This window comes from Tyto alba, unplaced genomic scaffold (genome assembly GCF_018691265.1).
Source record: "Tyto alba isolate M040663 unplaced genomic scaffold, T.alba_DEE_v4.0 Super-Scaffold_2, whole genome shotgun sequence".
Lineage (NCBI taxonomy): Eukaryota > Metazoa > Chordata > Aves > Strigiformes > Tytonidae > Tyto > Tyto alba.
In genome coordinates, this window is record NW_024881282.1 from 46,012,723 (window position 1) to 46,028,054 (window position 15,332).

At 36.5% G+C, this 15,332-nt stretch overlaps 2 protein-coding genes across 23 annotated transcripts in view; one reads left to right on the top strand and one right to left on the bottom strand.

The window, feature by feature from the left end:
* PPFIA2 (PTPRF interacting protein alpha 2) overlaps positions 1 to 1,969 on the top strand; it is a 349,964-nt gene extending 347,995 nt beyond the window's left edge. For all 20 annotated transcript variants that reach the window (XM_032999748.2, XM_032999750.2, XM_042792153.1 and 17 more), the window contains one exon: positions 526 to 1,969. In XM_032999748.2, coding sequence (XP_032855639.1) covers positions 526 to 554 — 29 coding nt within the window. In that variant the 3' untranslated portion in view covers positions 555 to 1,969. The remainder of the gene's footprint in view (positions 1 to 525) is intronic.
* A 3,141-nt stretch (positions 1,970 to 5,110) lies between these two features.
* ACSS3 (acyl-CoA synthetase short chain family member 3) overlaps positions 5,111 to 15,332 on the bottom strand; it is a 95,279-nt gene continuing 85,057 nt past the window's right edge. For all 3 annotated transcript variants that reach the window (XM_032999733.2, XM_042793428.1, XM_032999735.2), the window contains 5 exons: positions 12,145 to 12,226; positions 11,024 to 11,146; positions 6,444 to 6,543; positions 6,189 to 6,364; positions 5,111 to 5,891 (listed from right to left, as the gene is read on the bottom strand). In XM_032999733.2, coding sequence (XP_032855624.2) covers positions 5,817 to 5,891; positions 6,189 to 6,364; positions 6,444 to 6,543; positions 11,024 to 11,146; positions 12,145 to 12,226 — 556 coding nt within the window. In that variant the 3' untranslated portion in view covers positions 5,111 to 5,816. The remainder of the gene's footprint in view (positions 5,892 to 6,188; positions 6,365 to 6,443; positions 6,544 to 11,023; positions 11,147 to 12,144; positions 12,227 to 15,332) is intronic.

Below are 15,332 nucleotides of genomic sequence, written 5' to 3' on the forward strand. Positions count from 1 at the left end.
TCATCAATGAAGGATTCCAAAGAGAGATTTGTAAAGACAGATGGAGAAAAGTTCCAAAACAGATGTGAATGATAATCTAGAATCACAGCAAGGAAATCGTCAGGGTGAAAAAGGTAAATGCTGTCAAGCTGCAGTGAACAAGGAGAATCACAAAGTACATCAACAAGGCCTATACACTTAAAATGTGTGTTCAGCCTTGTGCCAAACAGGCAAAGGTCTCCAGATGCAGGAAACTGACCCCAGTGCTGAATCAAAACAAGAAAACTGTAAAATGAACATAAGCAGGAGTCTGTTTTGATCTAGGACAAAAGTCAGTATACATTAGTAAAAGAATAAAATGCATTATTAATAGATTTATGTTGCAGATCTAAAATTAAACAATGGATGCATGTCTCCTTCAAAATCCATGTTTTAATAAAACACAGGATAGTTTACTTAGTGCTATAATATTTCCTGGTGTCATTGCATTTTAGGTCTAATTAGATTCAAAGAATCTCGCTAATTAATGTTTATTTTTTCCTTTAGATGTCATCTCTTTCTTCTACTTTACCTGAAGTGCACTACCACTACTTAGGAAAAAGAGCATTAAAACTCTCTGCAAGAACAGGGTAATAGGGAAGAGAACACATAAGGTTTATCAGACAAACAGATATGATGTTCCTTTCATGTATTGGTTAGTATAAAACAAGAAGAAAAAAATACCTAAATTACTACACACAAAAATAACCCCAAACTCCCCCTTTCCTCTCAGCATCTCTGTCATCAGAAATTTGGCAGTAGTGCACATCCAAAGCTTTTATCAAATGAAGCCACTCATTTTTACATTGTTCCATCCGTTTTATTGTAAAATACTAGACATTTACGTATTTACTGTGTATGTATTTCTTTTAAAATGTGTAAGTCTTATGTAAATGGATATAAATATGATTTTTTAAAAATAAAATCTATGGTACATGGGGTCTCAGTGCAAACATTTGACAATACAGTGTCAATAATACTGTTTGTATCTTTCCATTCCACCATTTTTACAGTTTTTGGATTGTAACAGTCAAATGAATATGTTTAGCAGACTTAGAAGCTTCAACATGTTCCTACTGAGAAAATCTGTCAATATTTAAAGCTGAACATCTGCCTCTGATGATGTATAATAGAATGACATAACCTGGAACTGAAGCCAAAATGGACCTCTAAAGACAAAACGGAAACGTTAGATATCTATAGAGAAGCACCATGATGGCTCACCTCTTAAATACAAAGAAATAAACCCAGAAGGATTGTTTACAAAACAACAAAAAAAGTAATTTAATAAAACATGATTTATACAAAAGAAACAAAAACTTTCTTCTATGTTACCTGCGGACCAAGAAGAATCTTGCTTTACCAAGAGCCACCTTTTTGTTCCAGGATCTTCAGACACCAGCCAGCATTGGAAAACTAAATCTAGTATTTGCATAGAATCAGATTCTTGTTTCGATATATTCAGCAAAGCAAAAGAAAGAAAAGAGAAGCCAAACCCCACCATTTCTTCATTATAACAGGGCATTAGACAGGCTTCTGTCTAACGTTATGCTTTTAGCCAAGATGGCCTTGCTGAGACTTCACAGAAGTCAGTTTTATCAGAGGAAATAACTGAAAGACAGAGTGATTAATATATAGTGTACAAAAGTTTAGAAGAGCAACTATTACCTGCTGTGGCTTTATTTGGTGGTGTTATTGTTGTTTATTCTCTGTTTAAATGGGAAGTTTCAAAGTAAGACCTACTTAATAGTCATTTACCTATTTGCTATTTTTCTGCTGCTTGATCTTAGCTCAAGACCTGTCTTTTAGTTATTTCTTTTAGCAGTTTGATCTGCAATGTTTGCACGTACATAAACATTTGTTTTGTCTATTTTCATTTGGCAAAATTCAGTCAATCAGATGGTGAAAGATTTTTTCTCCCCCAATGTCAATAAAAAAGAATTCAGTGCTATTTGTGTTTATAAGTCTATTAAGCTTGGTACGTAGTAGCATTAAAATAGTTTGGATGCCAGACACTTCTCCTAGCTAAGCATAAACGCATTTTGCCACGAACAGGTATGAGTTTTAATGGCTTTACTGGTCAGAATCTGCCACGAGAGGGAGCACTGAACTTGCAGATGGGTGCGATATAATGGCTTGGGTTTGCACACGACTGTATAAAGACACGGCTCTTTTACGTGCCGTTCCGCAGGCTTAACTGACATCTTTGCTGGTGTTCCTTCTTCTCCTCCCTCAACCTCCTTTTGGATTATTTTAGTCCAGAATGTCACGAAGTAAAGCAATGCAAACACCATTTTCAGTGGGTGCAGTATCATTTGAACACACTTCTCGTAAATGCCAGCTCCCATTTTACAAACTCTCTTTTGCAGCCCACATTGTCACAGCCCATGTTCAAATTCAGGGGGGGCAGAGGGGAATAAAGTGTGTTGGGGAAACGAGTGAGTGAGATCTTGCGACCGAAGCTGCATATAGCCTGCCCTAGGAATACAGCACCTCAAATTATTTCTTTCACAGTGGAAGAAAACAAACCAGAATTAAAAATATATTTTTAAAAGAGTAGTATTGTGATTTCAGCTTTGACCTAAGGCTAACACATAAAATTTCTTGTCTCCCCCATATGAGCTGAAGCTCTACTCTCAACATCTAGAAACTGTGGCTATGCTAAACATTGTCTACTTGGCTCCAACTCTTTCAGTACACTGGGAATAATTACTACATCAACCTCTTCCAGCCAGGTTTCAGTAACTCCCTGACCATTCAAATCTACCCACATGCTGCTTCTCTCTAAAAACAAAATCAAGAAAATCAGTGCTCTCCTACCACTCGTTAAATGGGTTTGTTCTTGATGGTACAACCAGGTTGCTGGGCAGTACCAGAGTGGTGCACAAGGATACTTCCCCCTTTCTCTAGCTTGGCACAAAGCTAAAGCTGTAGTGAAAGCATTCTGCAGTCACAGTTCCTCAGCAAAAGGATCTTCTGGAAAACAAAACAAATGCCTGTGAAACAACTATTTTTCCATACTGTACTGTTGCAATAAGGTGGCTTGCTTTGTCTGGGTTTTCTGAATACTGATGAATAAGATATTTGGCACTTCTAGAATCTTCCACATTACCAGGGCAGTAGCAAAGTGAGCATACCTGACCACTCTGCCCCTCTCCTTTATCCCAGTCTTGCTTTTAAATGATTCCAACCAAAACAGAAGAAAAAAAAATAAAAAAAGCAAGAAAATGAAATTTTAAAGAAGCTCAGGCTTCCTCAGAAAGCAGAAGTAAGTTATTACAAATATTTTTGTCATGGAGACACTTCAAGAATGCTAACTATTCAAACTCTTCACAAACAGTTCACAGAACAGATAATTGTTTATTTTCAATATTAATATGAGCAAATAGCCCCTCAGAAAGGTAAGTGCCTACATATAGCCATTACTAATGCTGTTTTGGTTGTTTGGGTTTTTGGGGTTTTTTTTTTGTTTGTTTGTTTGGTTGGTTGGTTTTTTGTTGTTGGGTTTTTTTGTTTTGCTTTGGGTTTTTTTTTCCAAAAAAAAGAAGTCTGATATGAATTCTCTCTTCCTTAAAAAGAGCCCCAAACTAGAAAACAGGATACCTTTCCTTACAAATGGCGAAACTGGTGTAGGAACATGAGATGTTAGGAAAACTATACAAAATCTAGGAAATTAATTATCTTCTCCTACATCCTATTGCAGTATCTTTAGCAGAGGGCTTGTGCTCCCACTAATTAGTTCCCCTCCCCTGTTTCTGCAATTACAAAATGATGGCTGCAGCCAGGTTAAGTAACTACAGCAAACATAGACAAGATCTCAGCTTTCATTGCACAAAAAGTAATGGCCATGCACCTCTTGAATGTGCCAGTTTCTCTGTGTAAGACCCTTGTAGTTTCTCAATGATTAAAAAAAAAGAAACATCAGGGCCAACTCCAAAGATCTCTCTCTTGCCCTGCAGCTGTTCAGCACAGGTTGCTAAATTGTAGTATTGTGAAACTGAAAAACACTCGGCAGTCTCTGCAAGGCACTCCACTCTTTGGCATGGGCCTCCTACTAAAGCCTCGGCACTTGAATAATCCATCCAGAAGAAAATAATATCTTCAACTGCAACTTACCTAAAAAGTATTTCAAGAAAGTTATCACAACAATTCTTAGGAGCAAAATTACTCTCACCTACAAGTCACTAGCCTGTATAGTTAGCATATCTACCATAAAGCATCATTAGCCTTCACTTAAGTTTTTAAATGCTTGTACTCCCTGTTCAGATTGTGATTTTCAGCTAAATCAAATGGCTGAGCAGGGTGACTACCTTGTGCAATTATTTGGCATAAAAACAAGTACAGCACAGACACAAACTAGGCTGTTTTATTATATGACTGCATGACTTGGTTCAACAGGGTTGGCTCAGCTGCATGTAGTCCCTAGTGAAAAAAAAAAAACCATGGCCATTTTATTTATTTCCTGTGTAACTGCTAGAGCTCACTGACTCTACAACAAATGTCACAGGCATAAGGCAACATGTTAATCAGCACCCATCTATCACCTTTTAGCTCCTACATCGGTCTGCTGGTTTATTTTATCACTTAACAGGGCTATCATCCTTACCTCTACCCAACAGGAGATAACGGTATTTCTGGACTCTTTTGAGGACACACTGCCATAGCAAAATAGGTCTGGACTTCTACCTTAGCTTAGCCTAAGTACAGAACCTCTCTTTTATACCAACATTATCTGAATTTGCATATTGCTTACTGTTTCTTCCTCTGGAAAACACTGCTGAGTTTGAGTAACTTCTCTGCTTTTAAACTTTTCTGTGAACATAGATTTTATAAAGGATTTTTACATTTACTGTTCAACTAAAAACCTGCAGCCTGAGAAGTAGTGCATGTAGAGAATGTATCCTCCATCCCCTGGTTTGCTGAGAACCCTGCAAGTATTTTGAAATGACCTATAAAGTCAAGAATGATCTGCCTAGTATTTTCTAAATTTCTTGGTTATATATATCTCAGTGAGCCTGAAATGTCTAATTATGTGAGCAAAAGCACATTCTGGTTATTCTTATCATAAGTGATACAAACTACAACAAGGAAATTATCAGAAAAAGCAAAGGGTAAATGCCTGCCTTTATTAAAAATACATGGTTTTTACTGAATATTACTATGGACAAATCAAGATTTTCACAGGTCTGAAAGCTAGAAAACATCTATCATTGTACAAAAAAGATATTTCAAGAAATTTGAGTAAAAAAATTACAGAAATCTGATTTATAGCAGAAAGACTTAGGAAAAAAATCAGTGGAATCAAGAAAACTAATTTAAAAATTTATAAAAATTTAAAAGACATTAAGGCTCACAATTTACAAGTGAGGACAAGTAATGTCTGCAATAATTTTCACACTAGAATTCCTATTTATTAACATAATCAGTTCATGACTTACCTTTTGTAAACTGTTTTAGCCAAACTCAAGTTACTATTCACATTATATAATAATGGATTGACATGTAAGGTTACATGACATCACATGAGAGAGATAAACCAGTGACTCCTTCCCTTTAAGGCCACAGAAAAGTATGAATTCTATTTGCAATTCTTAGCAAACTTAATATCCAGCATATAATGGCAACATGCAGAGACTTTAGTATGCTTCGTTGGCTGTGATAATATGGTAAAGAACACAGTAACATTTCTGAAGTAAAAAAATTTAGTCCCAAATCATGAACAGTTTTTAAAATTTAGTATTTCCTGACAGAAAGTCCCTTTGTATACTTCAGTAACTGACATGTTTGTTATCAACGTATTACTCCATTGACTTTTTCTTTAGCACTTCTTCAATGTGTTTAAACACGCTAGCATCTTCAATGGTTGGTGTTATCTGAAAAGGAAGAATATACAGAAGCATGTGATAGTAGATTGCAGTTCTTTAACAGTAAAATAGAATTTAATTCAGAGAATCTTCTAAATCTTGCCCTCAAAAGCAATTGAGAAGAAAGCATCTGGAAAGCTCTGGAACATGAAAATCTTCTGAATATGCTACAGTAGAAATAAAATATAATGTACTACCTGAAGTCACAGACCAGTTGCAGAATGGTCCAGAGAATTGAAACCATGACGCTGTGTCTTTGGATGTGTACATGTGTCTAATTCATTAAAGCATACATCTCCAACTTACCTTATATGGTTTTCCACTGACAAGTGCAGAAAGAGCTGAACGTGGTATCTTGCCAGAGCGTGTTTTTGGTAGCTGTTTCACAAATACCCCCTTCTGGAAAGCTGCTACTGGACCAATGTTAGTTCGAACTCGTTCAACAATCTCTTCCAATATCTTCTCCTCTTCTGTCTTTATACCTAGTGAAGAACTTCATATCCTTTACCTTTTCTGGGACTTTTGCAAGTCTTAGTAACATCAGCATCAGCGAGCTCTCACCTTCTCTCAGTACACACAGCGCAAATGGAACATGTCCTTTTAAAGGATCCTCCTGGCCCACAACAGCACAGTCTGCCACAGCATGATGGAAGAGAACACACTGAGGGACAGAAAACAAAATAAAACTGAACTAATTGAATATAACTGAAAAAAAATCCATAGGGATGGATGTAAAAAATACACTTTCCATTTTGACAGCAAAAAGTGTTTAGACAGTACACCACAGGATTCCAATTACACGTTACAGATGCACATGTGTGTATACTTTCACACACAATTACGTGTAGTTTTCAAACAAATATAAGAAATAAAGCCTGTGGCAGCACAAGATACAAATACAGAACAAAGAAAAGGTGATTTCCTTACAGCTTTGGGAGAGTATCACGTGTTTGTTTTTGTTAGTGAGATCTTTGCTGGAACAAATAACATTAGTCTAACATTACAAATAACATGGAGTTAAGTGTGTGGAATAAGGAACAAAACCACAGAAGCGCTCCTACTACAAAGCTATAAAGTCACATTGGTTCATGCTCTCTGACTCCTATCTCTTTCACTCTTTGCTGCACAAAGGCATAGCTTCGATCAAAGCCCAACCTCACAGGCCCAACCTCAGCTTGCAGCCAGCCTAGTTCAGCTCACTTTCTTGGAAACATTAGGTCTCTGCTCCTTAGACAAGACAGAGAATTAAACCAGAGTTCCCTCCTGCCTCCTATATGTTTACACAATTATACAAGTGATGGACAGCAGCACTAGTATCTCAAGAGGAAAAAAAGTGAGAGATTCTCTTTTCCTTACAGGTAGCCAGCTGAAGTTCTCACTTCCTGGAAGGAAGTCACCAAGATGTCTCAATACATACTGAAACGTGCGTCACTAAGTCTGGGACAAAGCTGGATTTGAGATACCAGCAGTTGTGAAACCTCTTCCAAAGCAACTGGCTCTTTTCATGTAGATACCAGTGTCCCTTGGGGCATCTTGCTGTCAGCAGTGCTTTCAACATGTCCTCTGTACTCAACCATAAAGAGGACCTAACGTGACCCTACTCAAAGGCCACACAGAAGCCACATAATGTGACTGTGCATAATAATTTATCTGTGCATACAAGGACTGTTACATTTGCTAATAACAGATCTTTACACTGTGTTGTCAAAATCGAAGGCAGGGGGACAACTGAAGGAAAGAATAACTAAAAGAAGTTTTAAGAATAAAGGCTTTTTTATGAAGTAGGAACACCACATTTGCATTGGCTACTCATACAATGGTTTGAGCATGAAGAATAAGACAGATAAGGTACAGAGAAGACAGGAGAAAAAACACCTGAAGGAACGTAAAGCTGAAGCATTGCTGTTCCAATTAATGAAAGGGAGGCCCTTGTGTGACCTGGTTGCGAAACTGATGGTGGATGGAACAATTCAGAGGGTCTCCCATAACCCATCCTCAAAACAGATTTCACCATTCTTAAGATTTGTAGCCAAAACAGAAAGGAGAAACTGGCTGTCTGTGCCACGATCACTACAACACACATCAAGTAGTTCTTAACAAAATAAATCTGCATAAGGTGTTTCTTGCAAACTTTGTTTGACAAAAGCTATACTTATTTCACAAACTATGATCCTAGAAATGTCCCATGCTACAAAAAAGCAAATGGGAAACACTTAGTTTAATAGCAAAGGCATGCTCTATCAAAGTACAAAAGCATGACCATTTACACACAGCTTTTGAAACTGTGTATTTTTCATGGGAATTAAATGGGATGTGCACAAGCCATATATAGAACAGAAAGTGTAACAGACTGGAGTTAGTTCTGGCTGGGCTCATCCCAGAACTAGAAGGGCAGAGGAGCCTGCTACAAAAATGCTGAAGCTAAATATACACAAGGACATTTTATTTTAGATGCAACCTACTCTGTCCAGAAGTCATTCTATCCAATCTCACAAATTATACAGGAATGAATCTTTCGCAACTCCAAATCTCTATGGTATTTCAATGCACCACATACACTTATGCACTTCGATCAGTTCTAGTTCAGAGCATCAACAATGCATTCCATTTCCTGCTATAAATACACATTCTTTCCTGCTCTGAGTTCTTGACCCTGACCACAGCAACTTGATTGTCATATATAAAAAACAAAGAAACAAAGAAAAAAAAAAAAAAACAAAAAAAAAAAAAAAAAAAAAAAAAGAGAAAGAAGAAAAGGCAATGAATTGGAAAAGTAGACTAGTAAAGTCTACTACCAAAGTAACTGTTGTTTCCCACAGAAATACAGGACAAAGGTCTGCAGTAATCTGACATTAAACATCAATACCATAATTACCTATCAGGCATCAACAAGACTCCTATGGTAGAAATTTAAGTGTTGCCAGCTTGTTTTGTAGTAGCTTGTTTGTGTCATTCCAGTCTGTCACTCCTTCATGAAAGTCTTATGTTAAGATGGAATATGGCTGTCACTGCAATATTTTTCTTCAATCTATCCACAATCCGATCAACATGCCCTTGAGTTTGGGACAGCTAATTTCAAATGACTGAAAGTGTAAATACTAATTTTAAAATTATCAAACTTTGTAAAACAGCTGAAAAGAAGAACAGAATCAGCACTAGACATTTAAACATTGTTTAAAAGTAAGAAAAAAATCTCAGCAGACAGAAACTCCAATATCAGAAAAAGCATTTCTCATGCTAAATTCTTTGATTTCAAGTCTGTTGTCTCAGCTAGGTAAGATTTGATCTGGGCTTTTTCAGAAAGAGTCAAGGCAAGCAGGGACACCATAGATGTACAGACAAAAGATATGGATGGATCAACACAAGATGGGGCTACCATAATGGCTAACATTCACTGATCGGCAAGGTAAACAGCAACACCTACTGCACTGCAGTAAATATGGAGCTCCAATGATACTAACAGATACCTTAGACAAAGAAACTAATTGATTGGAACATAATAAAGCTGAAATTCTTAGTCAAAGCACCAAGGCCAAACTTGTTAAGCTTGTAATGTAACTGTAATGTAAATGAAGATAATATACTTGCTCAACACAGTGACTGTCACTTAATTAGATGGCGACTCAGTGAACCTCTAATTCTGTATTTATTGATCTTACTGAAGAGCTAATTGTAGTCTTGTTAATCCTTTCCCATTTAACTAGCAATTTGCTGTGCATGCATTAACAACACTTGTTTTTCAGCTTTGTTCAAAAGATGAATAGAAAAGTTTCTAGAATTTCATTGTGATGAAACAGTTTTTATTTCGAGGCGAAAGACCTAACTAGAAGGGAGAAAACCAGAGACACTGAGCTCTAGACGATGGATACAAAGGTAATACAGCTGAGGAGGTGATTCAATTCATCATTTGTTATACTAGCTTCAGATTCAGCCTGAAGCGAAGAAACAATGCCCAGCTCAGACCCAGAGCAGTAGAGCAGTAAGGGGTGAAGATGAGAGTCCCTGCTGTGCTTTAGCAGAGCAACATAAAAAACTGACTTCAAAGGGAAAAAGGTTTAAGCAGAGTGAAAGCCACCTTTCTGTCTCTATAGACCTGAGTCAGGGAAGCAGCTGGTTCAGCTCCCTCGCTGACCGATCCTCAAAAGACTGCCTATGCTTATCTGAATTTTTTCAATTCTGTATAATCAGAATTTCTTCTAGTCTCTTTTAAGTTTTCTAGCCTTTTAAAAAAATAGTCACCAGACTAATAGACATTGTAACACAAAAAATTACTAACAGATTGGTTTGTGATTCAGTGAACTGTTAAATTCAGAGTTCTTAAGAGTGTACTTTTCCCTTGTACATACCCAGTACACCTTTTCCCATACTCCCTGAATGGGCAATTGATATGTCATCAGGGAAATTTGTAACTGGAAATCAATCACAGTGGTTCTAGAGGGGTGAGTGAACGGTGGTATGAAATTCAGATGCGATTATGAACTGCACTATTTTCAACTTTCTGAGTCACATGGGTATTACATTAATGACTTTCAATTTAACAGCAGGGGTTTTTTAGAGAAGTTTTCATTGTTCATTAGCACTGCTCATACAATAAGAGACAAAACAACTCTAAAGAAACTGACTGAGTTCAAATCAAGAAACTGAAGTTCAAATCAAGAAAAAGCACTGAATGTGAGTCTATGTGAAAAGAATTCAGCCAACATGAAGCACTTTAAAAAACACAACTTAAAACTGCATTTTAGGAATAAAAGTTTCTACTCCTAAGTATCTACATTAGCTGGTGAAACTACCTGGCACACTGATCCTACATTACTTTAACATATTCCCAAATAAATATGTTATCACATCTTACAGGAATGCTTCCCATGCTACCATACTGACCCTTAACTCCACCTTCAAATGTCAAATCATGCCTGTCTTATCAGTCCCATGGTACAAACTTTTTATTGTTGACTATAATTTATTACAGTCTTGGAAAGCACTTTAATAGGAAGGACCTGAAACATTTAATCTTCTGATTAAAAGTGTCAATGGAAATGCAATCAAGGCAGAAAAAAAAATGAGATATTTTGTGAGATCTTCAGTCTCAGCTTGCTTTATTTATCTTTCACTCTTCTATTTTACTGTCAGGCATTGCTAACCTCTTCAATCGCTCCTGCTGAAATTCTGTGTCCGGCAACATTGATCACATCATCAGCTCGAGACAGGACATATAAATAGCCATCTTCATCCATATAACCTGCATCCATAGTATCATAATATCCCTAAACACAACACACAAAAAATGAACTCGGAAATAGTATTAGGAACATCCATTAATTTCCCATGAAACCAACAAACAAAACTGATTATTTCAAATGAAATACATTTTTGGCACCTGAAAGATTTAATTCTGTAATACTTTTCACCATTCTTATGTCATAATATACCACGCAGCTCCCTTTCTAGAAAGGTTTTGTACTCTTTATTAAGACAGAACAGAAAACAATACATAAACCTGATTTTTCTCCAACTCTGCTTCCTTTGATCCCTGACAGCTGGGAGAAGGGTGTTGTTACCTGAATTCTACACAAGAAGGATGGAATTGTTACAATATAATGACACTTGTCAAATTGTTCCTAGAGATTTTCCTGTTAGCTGGTTCCAAACATACATCATCATTAGGATTCAAGTGCACACACAAAAAAATAATCTGCCTGATCAATTCACTCATTTACTTTTATTGAACCAAACCTTCCATCTTGGACATTCACATATGACCAATCTATTTCTGTAAGGACAGGAGGAAGCCAGTCCTTGGATAATTCATCTGACAAGGAAATGTATCTAATGCAGTCAGGAGCCTCCAATGTATTTAGCTGCTCAGCAGACAAGTGTGTATTTTGGACTGATACTAAGTTATAATGACTGCACGTCAACAGCAACGGTATATTTGAAGCTATGCTAGTCTCAGATTGTGAGGCTTGTATATTTTATTAGATCAAATGACATAACACAACTTCCAGGTTCAGAAGCTTGAGGCTTACTTCTCTTTCAGATGTTTAAAAAAAAAAAAAAAAAAAAAAAAGAGGAGTGTGTCAAAAAGCTTAAAGTATGGATGAATAAGTTTTACATTGAAATGTTTAAATTGTGTAACACGTATATCAAAGATCTTCCATTCAAATAAGATATGATAATTTTGTATGTTATCCAGTTTAAATCTACTATCATTCAGTTGTGCAGGATTACCAAAAGGTTATATAAATAATTTTGTAATTCTTACTGGAAATTTTTGGAAATATAACTTCTGGAATGTTTCCTGATTTTCCCAAAGACCTGAGAATGCTCCAGGAGGCAAAGGCAACCTTAAATTAAAAAGAGCAGAGGGAAGTAGTAAGAAACACAGGTATAACAAGTACAACTATTGCTCTCCATTCACACTTTATATTCAGATAGATAACCACTGGCATTACAGTCAGAAAACAGTTCAGCATAATAATACGCAGATAACAGACCAAAAAGACCATGTATTTGTTGTGATCACACGCATATAGCTCTGAACTGTCATTCAGTAAAATAACATTTGGTTTAATAAACATTATATACCATACTATAAATATGTCATCAGCTTTCCGCTTTCAACATTTCCATGGATTAAGTATGTGTCAGAAATGTGTGCATATATGCTGTTACAGACAACTTCATTATTATAGGTATCTCTTTCTCTAACACACATACACAGGCACGCATGCATAGACTTAGGAATTATCAGACACACAGAGCTTCAGTTTCTGTAGAATGATGTAACTCACATTCACTCATGAGAATATGAATAAAGATGCTTTTCTTTATTATTTAAACTGTGCTTAATATTATTTTCATTACTGAAGGAGTTCTTTGAAATTATATTGTTTAAAGTCACTTTTAGAACTTTCTAAAATAACTGGACTTTTTATTCTTTTTAAGAAGTGAAGCTGCAAAATTCTGGATTGCTTTATTAGTTGAGTTTTTAATGTATATTATATATCCATTCTTCAGCCAAGGATATGGACATCACAAAATATGGGACACTTCACATACATAACTGCTGGAAGAAGAGCGGAAGTAAGCTGACAAAGAAATGGTGTTTTTTCCCTCCAAAGCTCTGATAGGGTTAAACACAACTTACTTGAACAAAGAGATACATACTCAGGCATATCAATACAAGTTTTATCAAGATTAACCCTAGTAACAGAGAGAGAATGATCATGCAAGCAAACATATTTATACAGATAAAATTATAAATACCTCATACAGATTTTACCATCATATGCCTGTATTCCTAACCAGCAAATCTCTAGCCAGGGGTATTTTATTTTCCACTCTGACAGTGTCCCTGTGACACCAGGAGGCAAAATCTCTAGCTGTGAAACAGCTCTCTGCAGTGTAGCAGCACTGGTATCATTATAAGTCTCCTATGATCAGGTCACAAGAACAGGGCTGCAGTGACATGTACATTTCTAACATTACATTTACAAAAATAATAGGCATATATATATATATATGCACACGCACTTTTTTCACTTTTTTTTTTACTTAAATATGGTATAAATTGTATGAGCTACACTGAAAAGACCATAACATCTAATAATGATTCAAATCCATGATTTTTACAATCCCAAGTTTTTTCAGCATAATTCAGCTCAATTAGCATAACAGAACATACTACTATAAATATTAGAACTTTCTCTGAGGGTTCTGGTTCAGCACATCCTATAAATCAGATTCCCTGAAAGTATGGTTAAGGTAAGGCCAGAAATGCCAAGACTCTTTCCAGGCAGTCACCCAGGCTTTGGGAGGGTTGTTTGGCTTCTGCCCATCGGGAGGGAATTCACTGGCCTATTTAAGCCTTTCAAGCTTTGTAAGCATCCTTGTGATACACAAACAGGACATATACAGTATCTCTCTTGAAAAAAAAAAAATAGAAAAAATATAGTGATCCCAGTGTTTGTGTATGTATGAGTTTAAAAGAAAATTTTCTTGTTTAGATTCAAGAAAAACCACTAGAGAATGGTAGTTACTATGATTGTTGCCTTGTTGCTAACATCATAACAATTCATGACAGCCTCAGTCATTGCAAATTTTGCACTTTGTATTAGTTTAGATCTGAAGCATCCTTGTGATGGGAGAGAAAGGACAATTCATATTAACAAAACCCATAGTAATTCCTCCACAGCTCTATTCAATACTTTGCAGATAGTCATTAAATAGAAAATTTTATTACTGAAATCAGGAAAGCATTTTCCTTTCTGTAACTGTAATTGTTTAAAAATCTAACCACAGAAATATGTAACATATCACCAAAAACATTATCCCTGCTCCCACCATTTGGTTTTGTTTGTGACTTTTTTTTGCAGGGTGGGTGCGTGGGGTGTGTTTGGTGGTTTGTTTTATTTTTTTTTTAAAGGAAAATTGCATTGACAAGTACATTGACAGTGCACATTCCATGAGTCTATGGAAAGCAGACTGCTAAATTACTGGCTACTGCAGGTATCTCCATAATGCAAATCACAGCACAATACAGACACAATCTGAAAATGTGCTTCCCTGGCTTTCTGTAAAAGATTACCTGCAGTTAGGACCCCATTCCACCTACTAAGCAAAAAGTGAACACCATCTTCCCTGTGTCCATCTTTCAGGGAAAATAATTCCAAAGCAATGGGTACATACAATTCTCCCATGATAGTAAAGTTCTTAGCATCATTTCTAGATGCTGTGCAAACACAAATAGTTAATAAAATTAATAAATGTAGAATTCAGCTTGCCAGAACGTAATTACATGTATTGGAATTTTGCCAGGACATCAGAATTAAAATGTCCAGAGCCAAAAACACCTCCATCCCACTGCTGTCAATGGGAATGCTGCCATGAATTCCAAAGGGAGCAAAACCAGATCATAATTATGTGCAAGGAGCCAGAAAAGAGAAAATGAGAGAGAAAAGAACAGCAACATGAAAGCAAACACCTCTTCCTTTTCTCAACCCTTCCACAAAAAAAGAACATTTTGAGATGGTGGGTTTGGGTCTGTTCTCCCTAGGAAACATAACACACACCTACAAAAATTCTATGTTTAAAGACTTTTGCCTCTTTGTCCGAACACTAAGTTGACACTCAAGGCCTTTTGGAGTTATATATAAAAGGATTGACCTCAAAATGCCAGGTATGTATAAGTAAGCATGACTGCCCCCGAGATGGTCCTGTTTCCTTTCACAAGTGACAGGACCACAGAAGACCAAGACAGGAGGAGGTAGGTTCCTTCATCATTTCCACAATATACAAAGAAGTTGCTTTGGTTGGTTTCCCTCTGGGACATATTTACTGTATTTCCCTAGCTATCTGTTAACTTTTCTCCCTCTCATCCTGCATGCCAAGCCACAAACCAGCCAGTGTTGAGCCTTTGCATCTGCTATCAGTTTAAAGATAAGCCCTCCC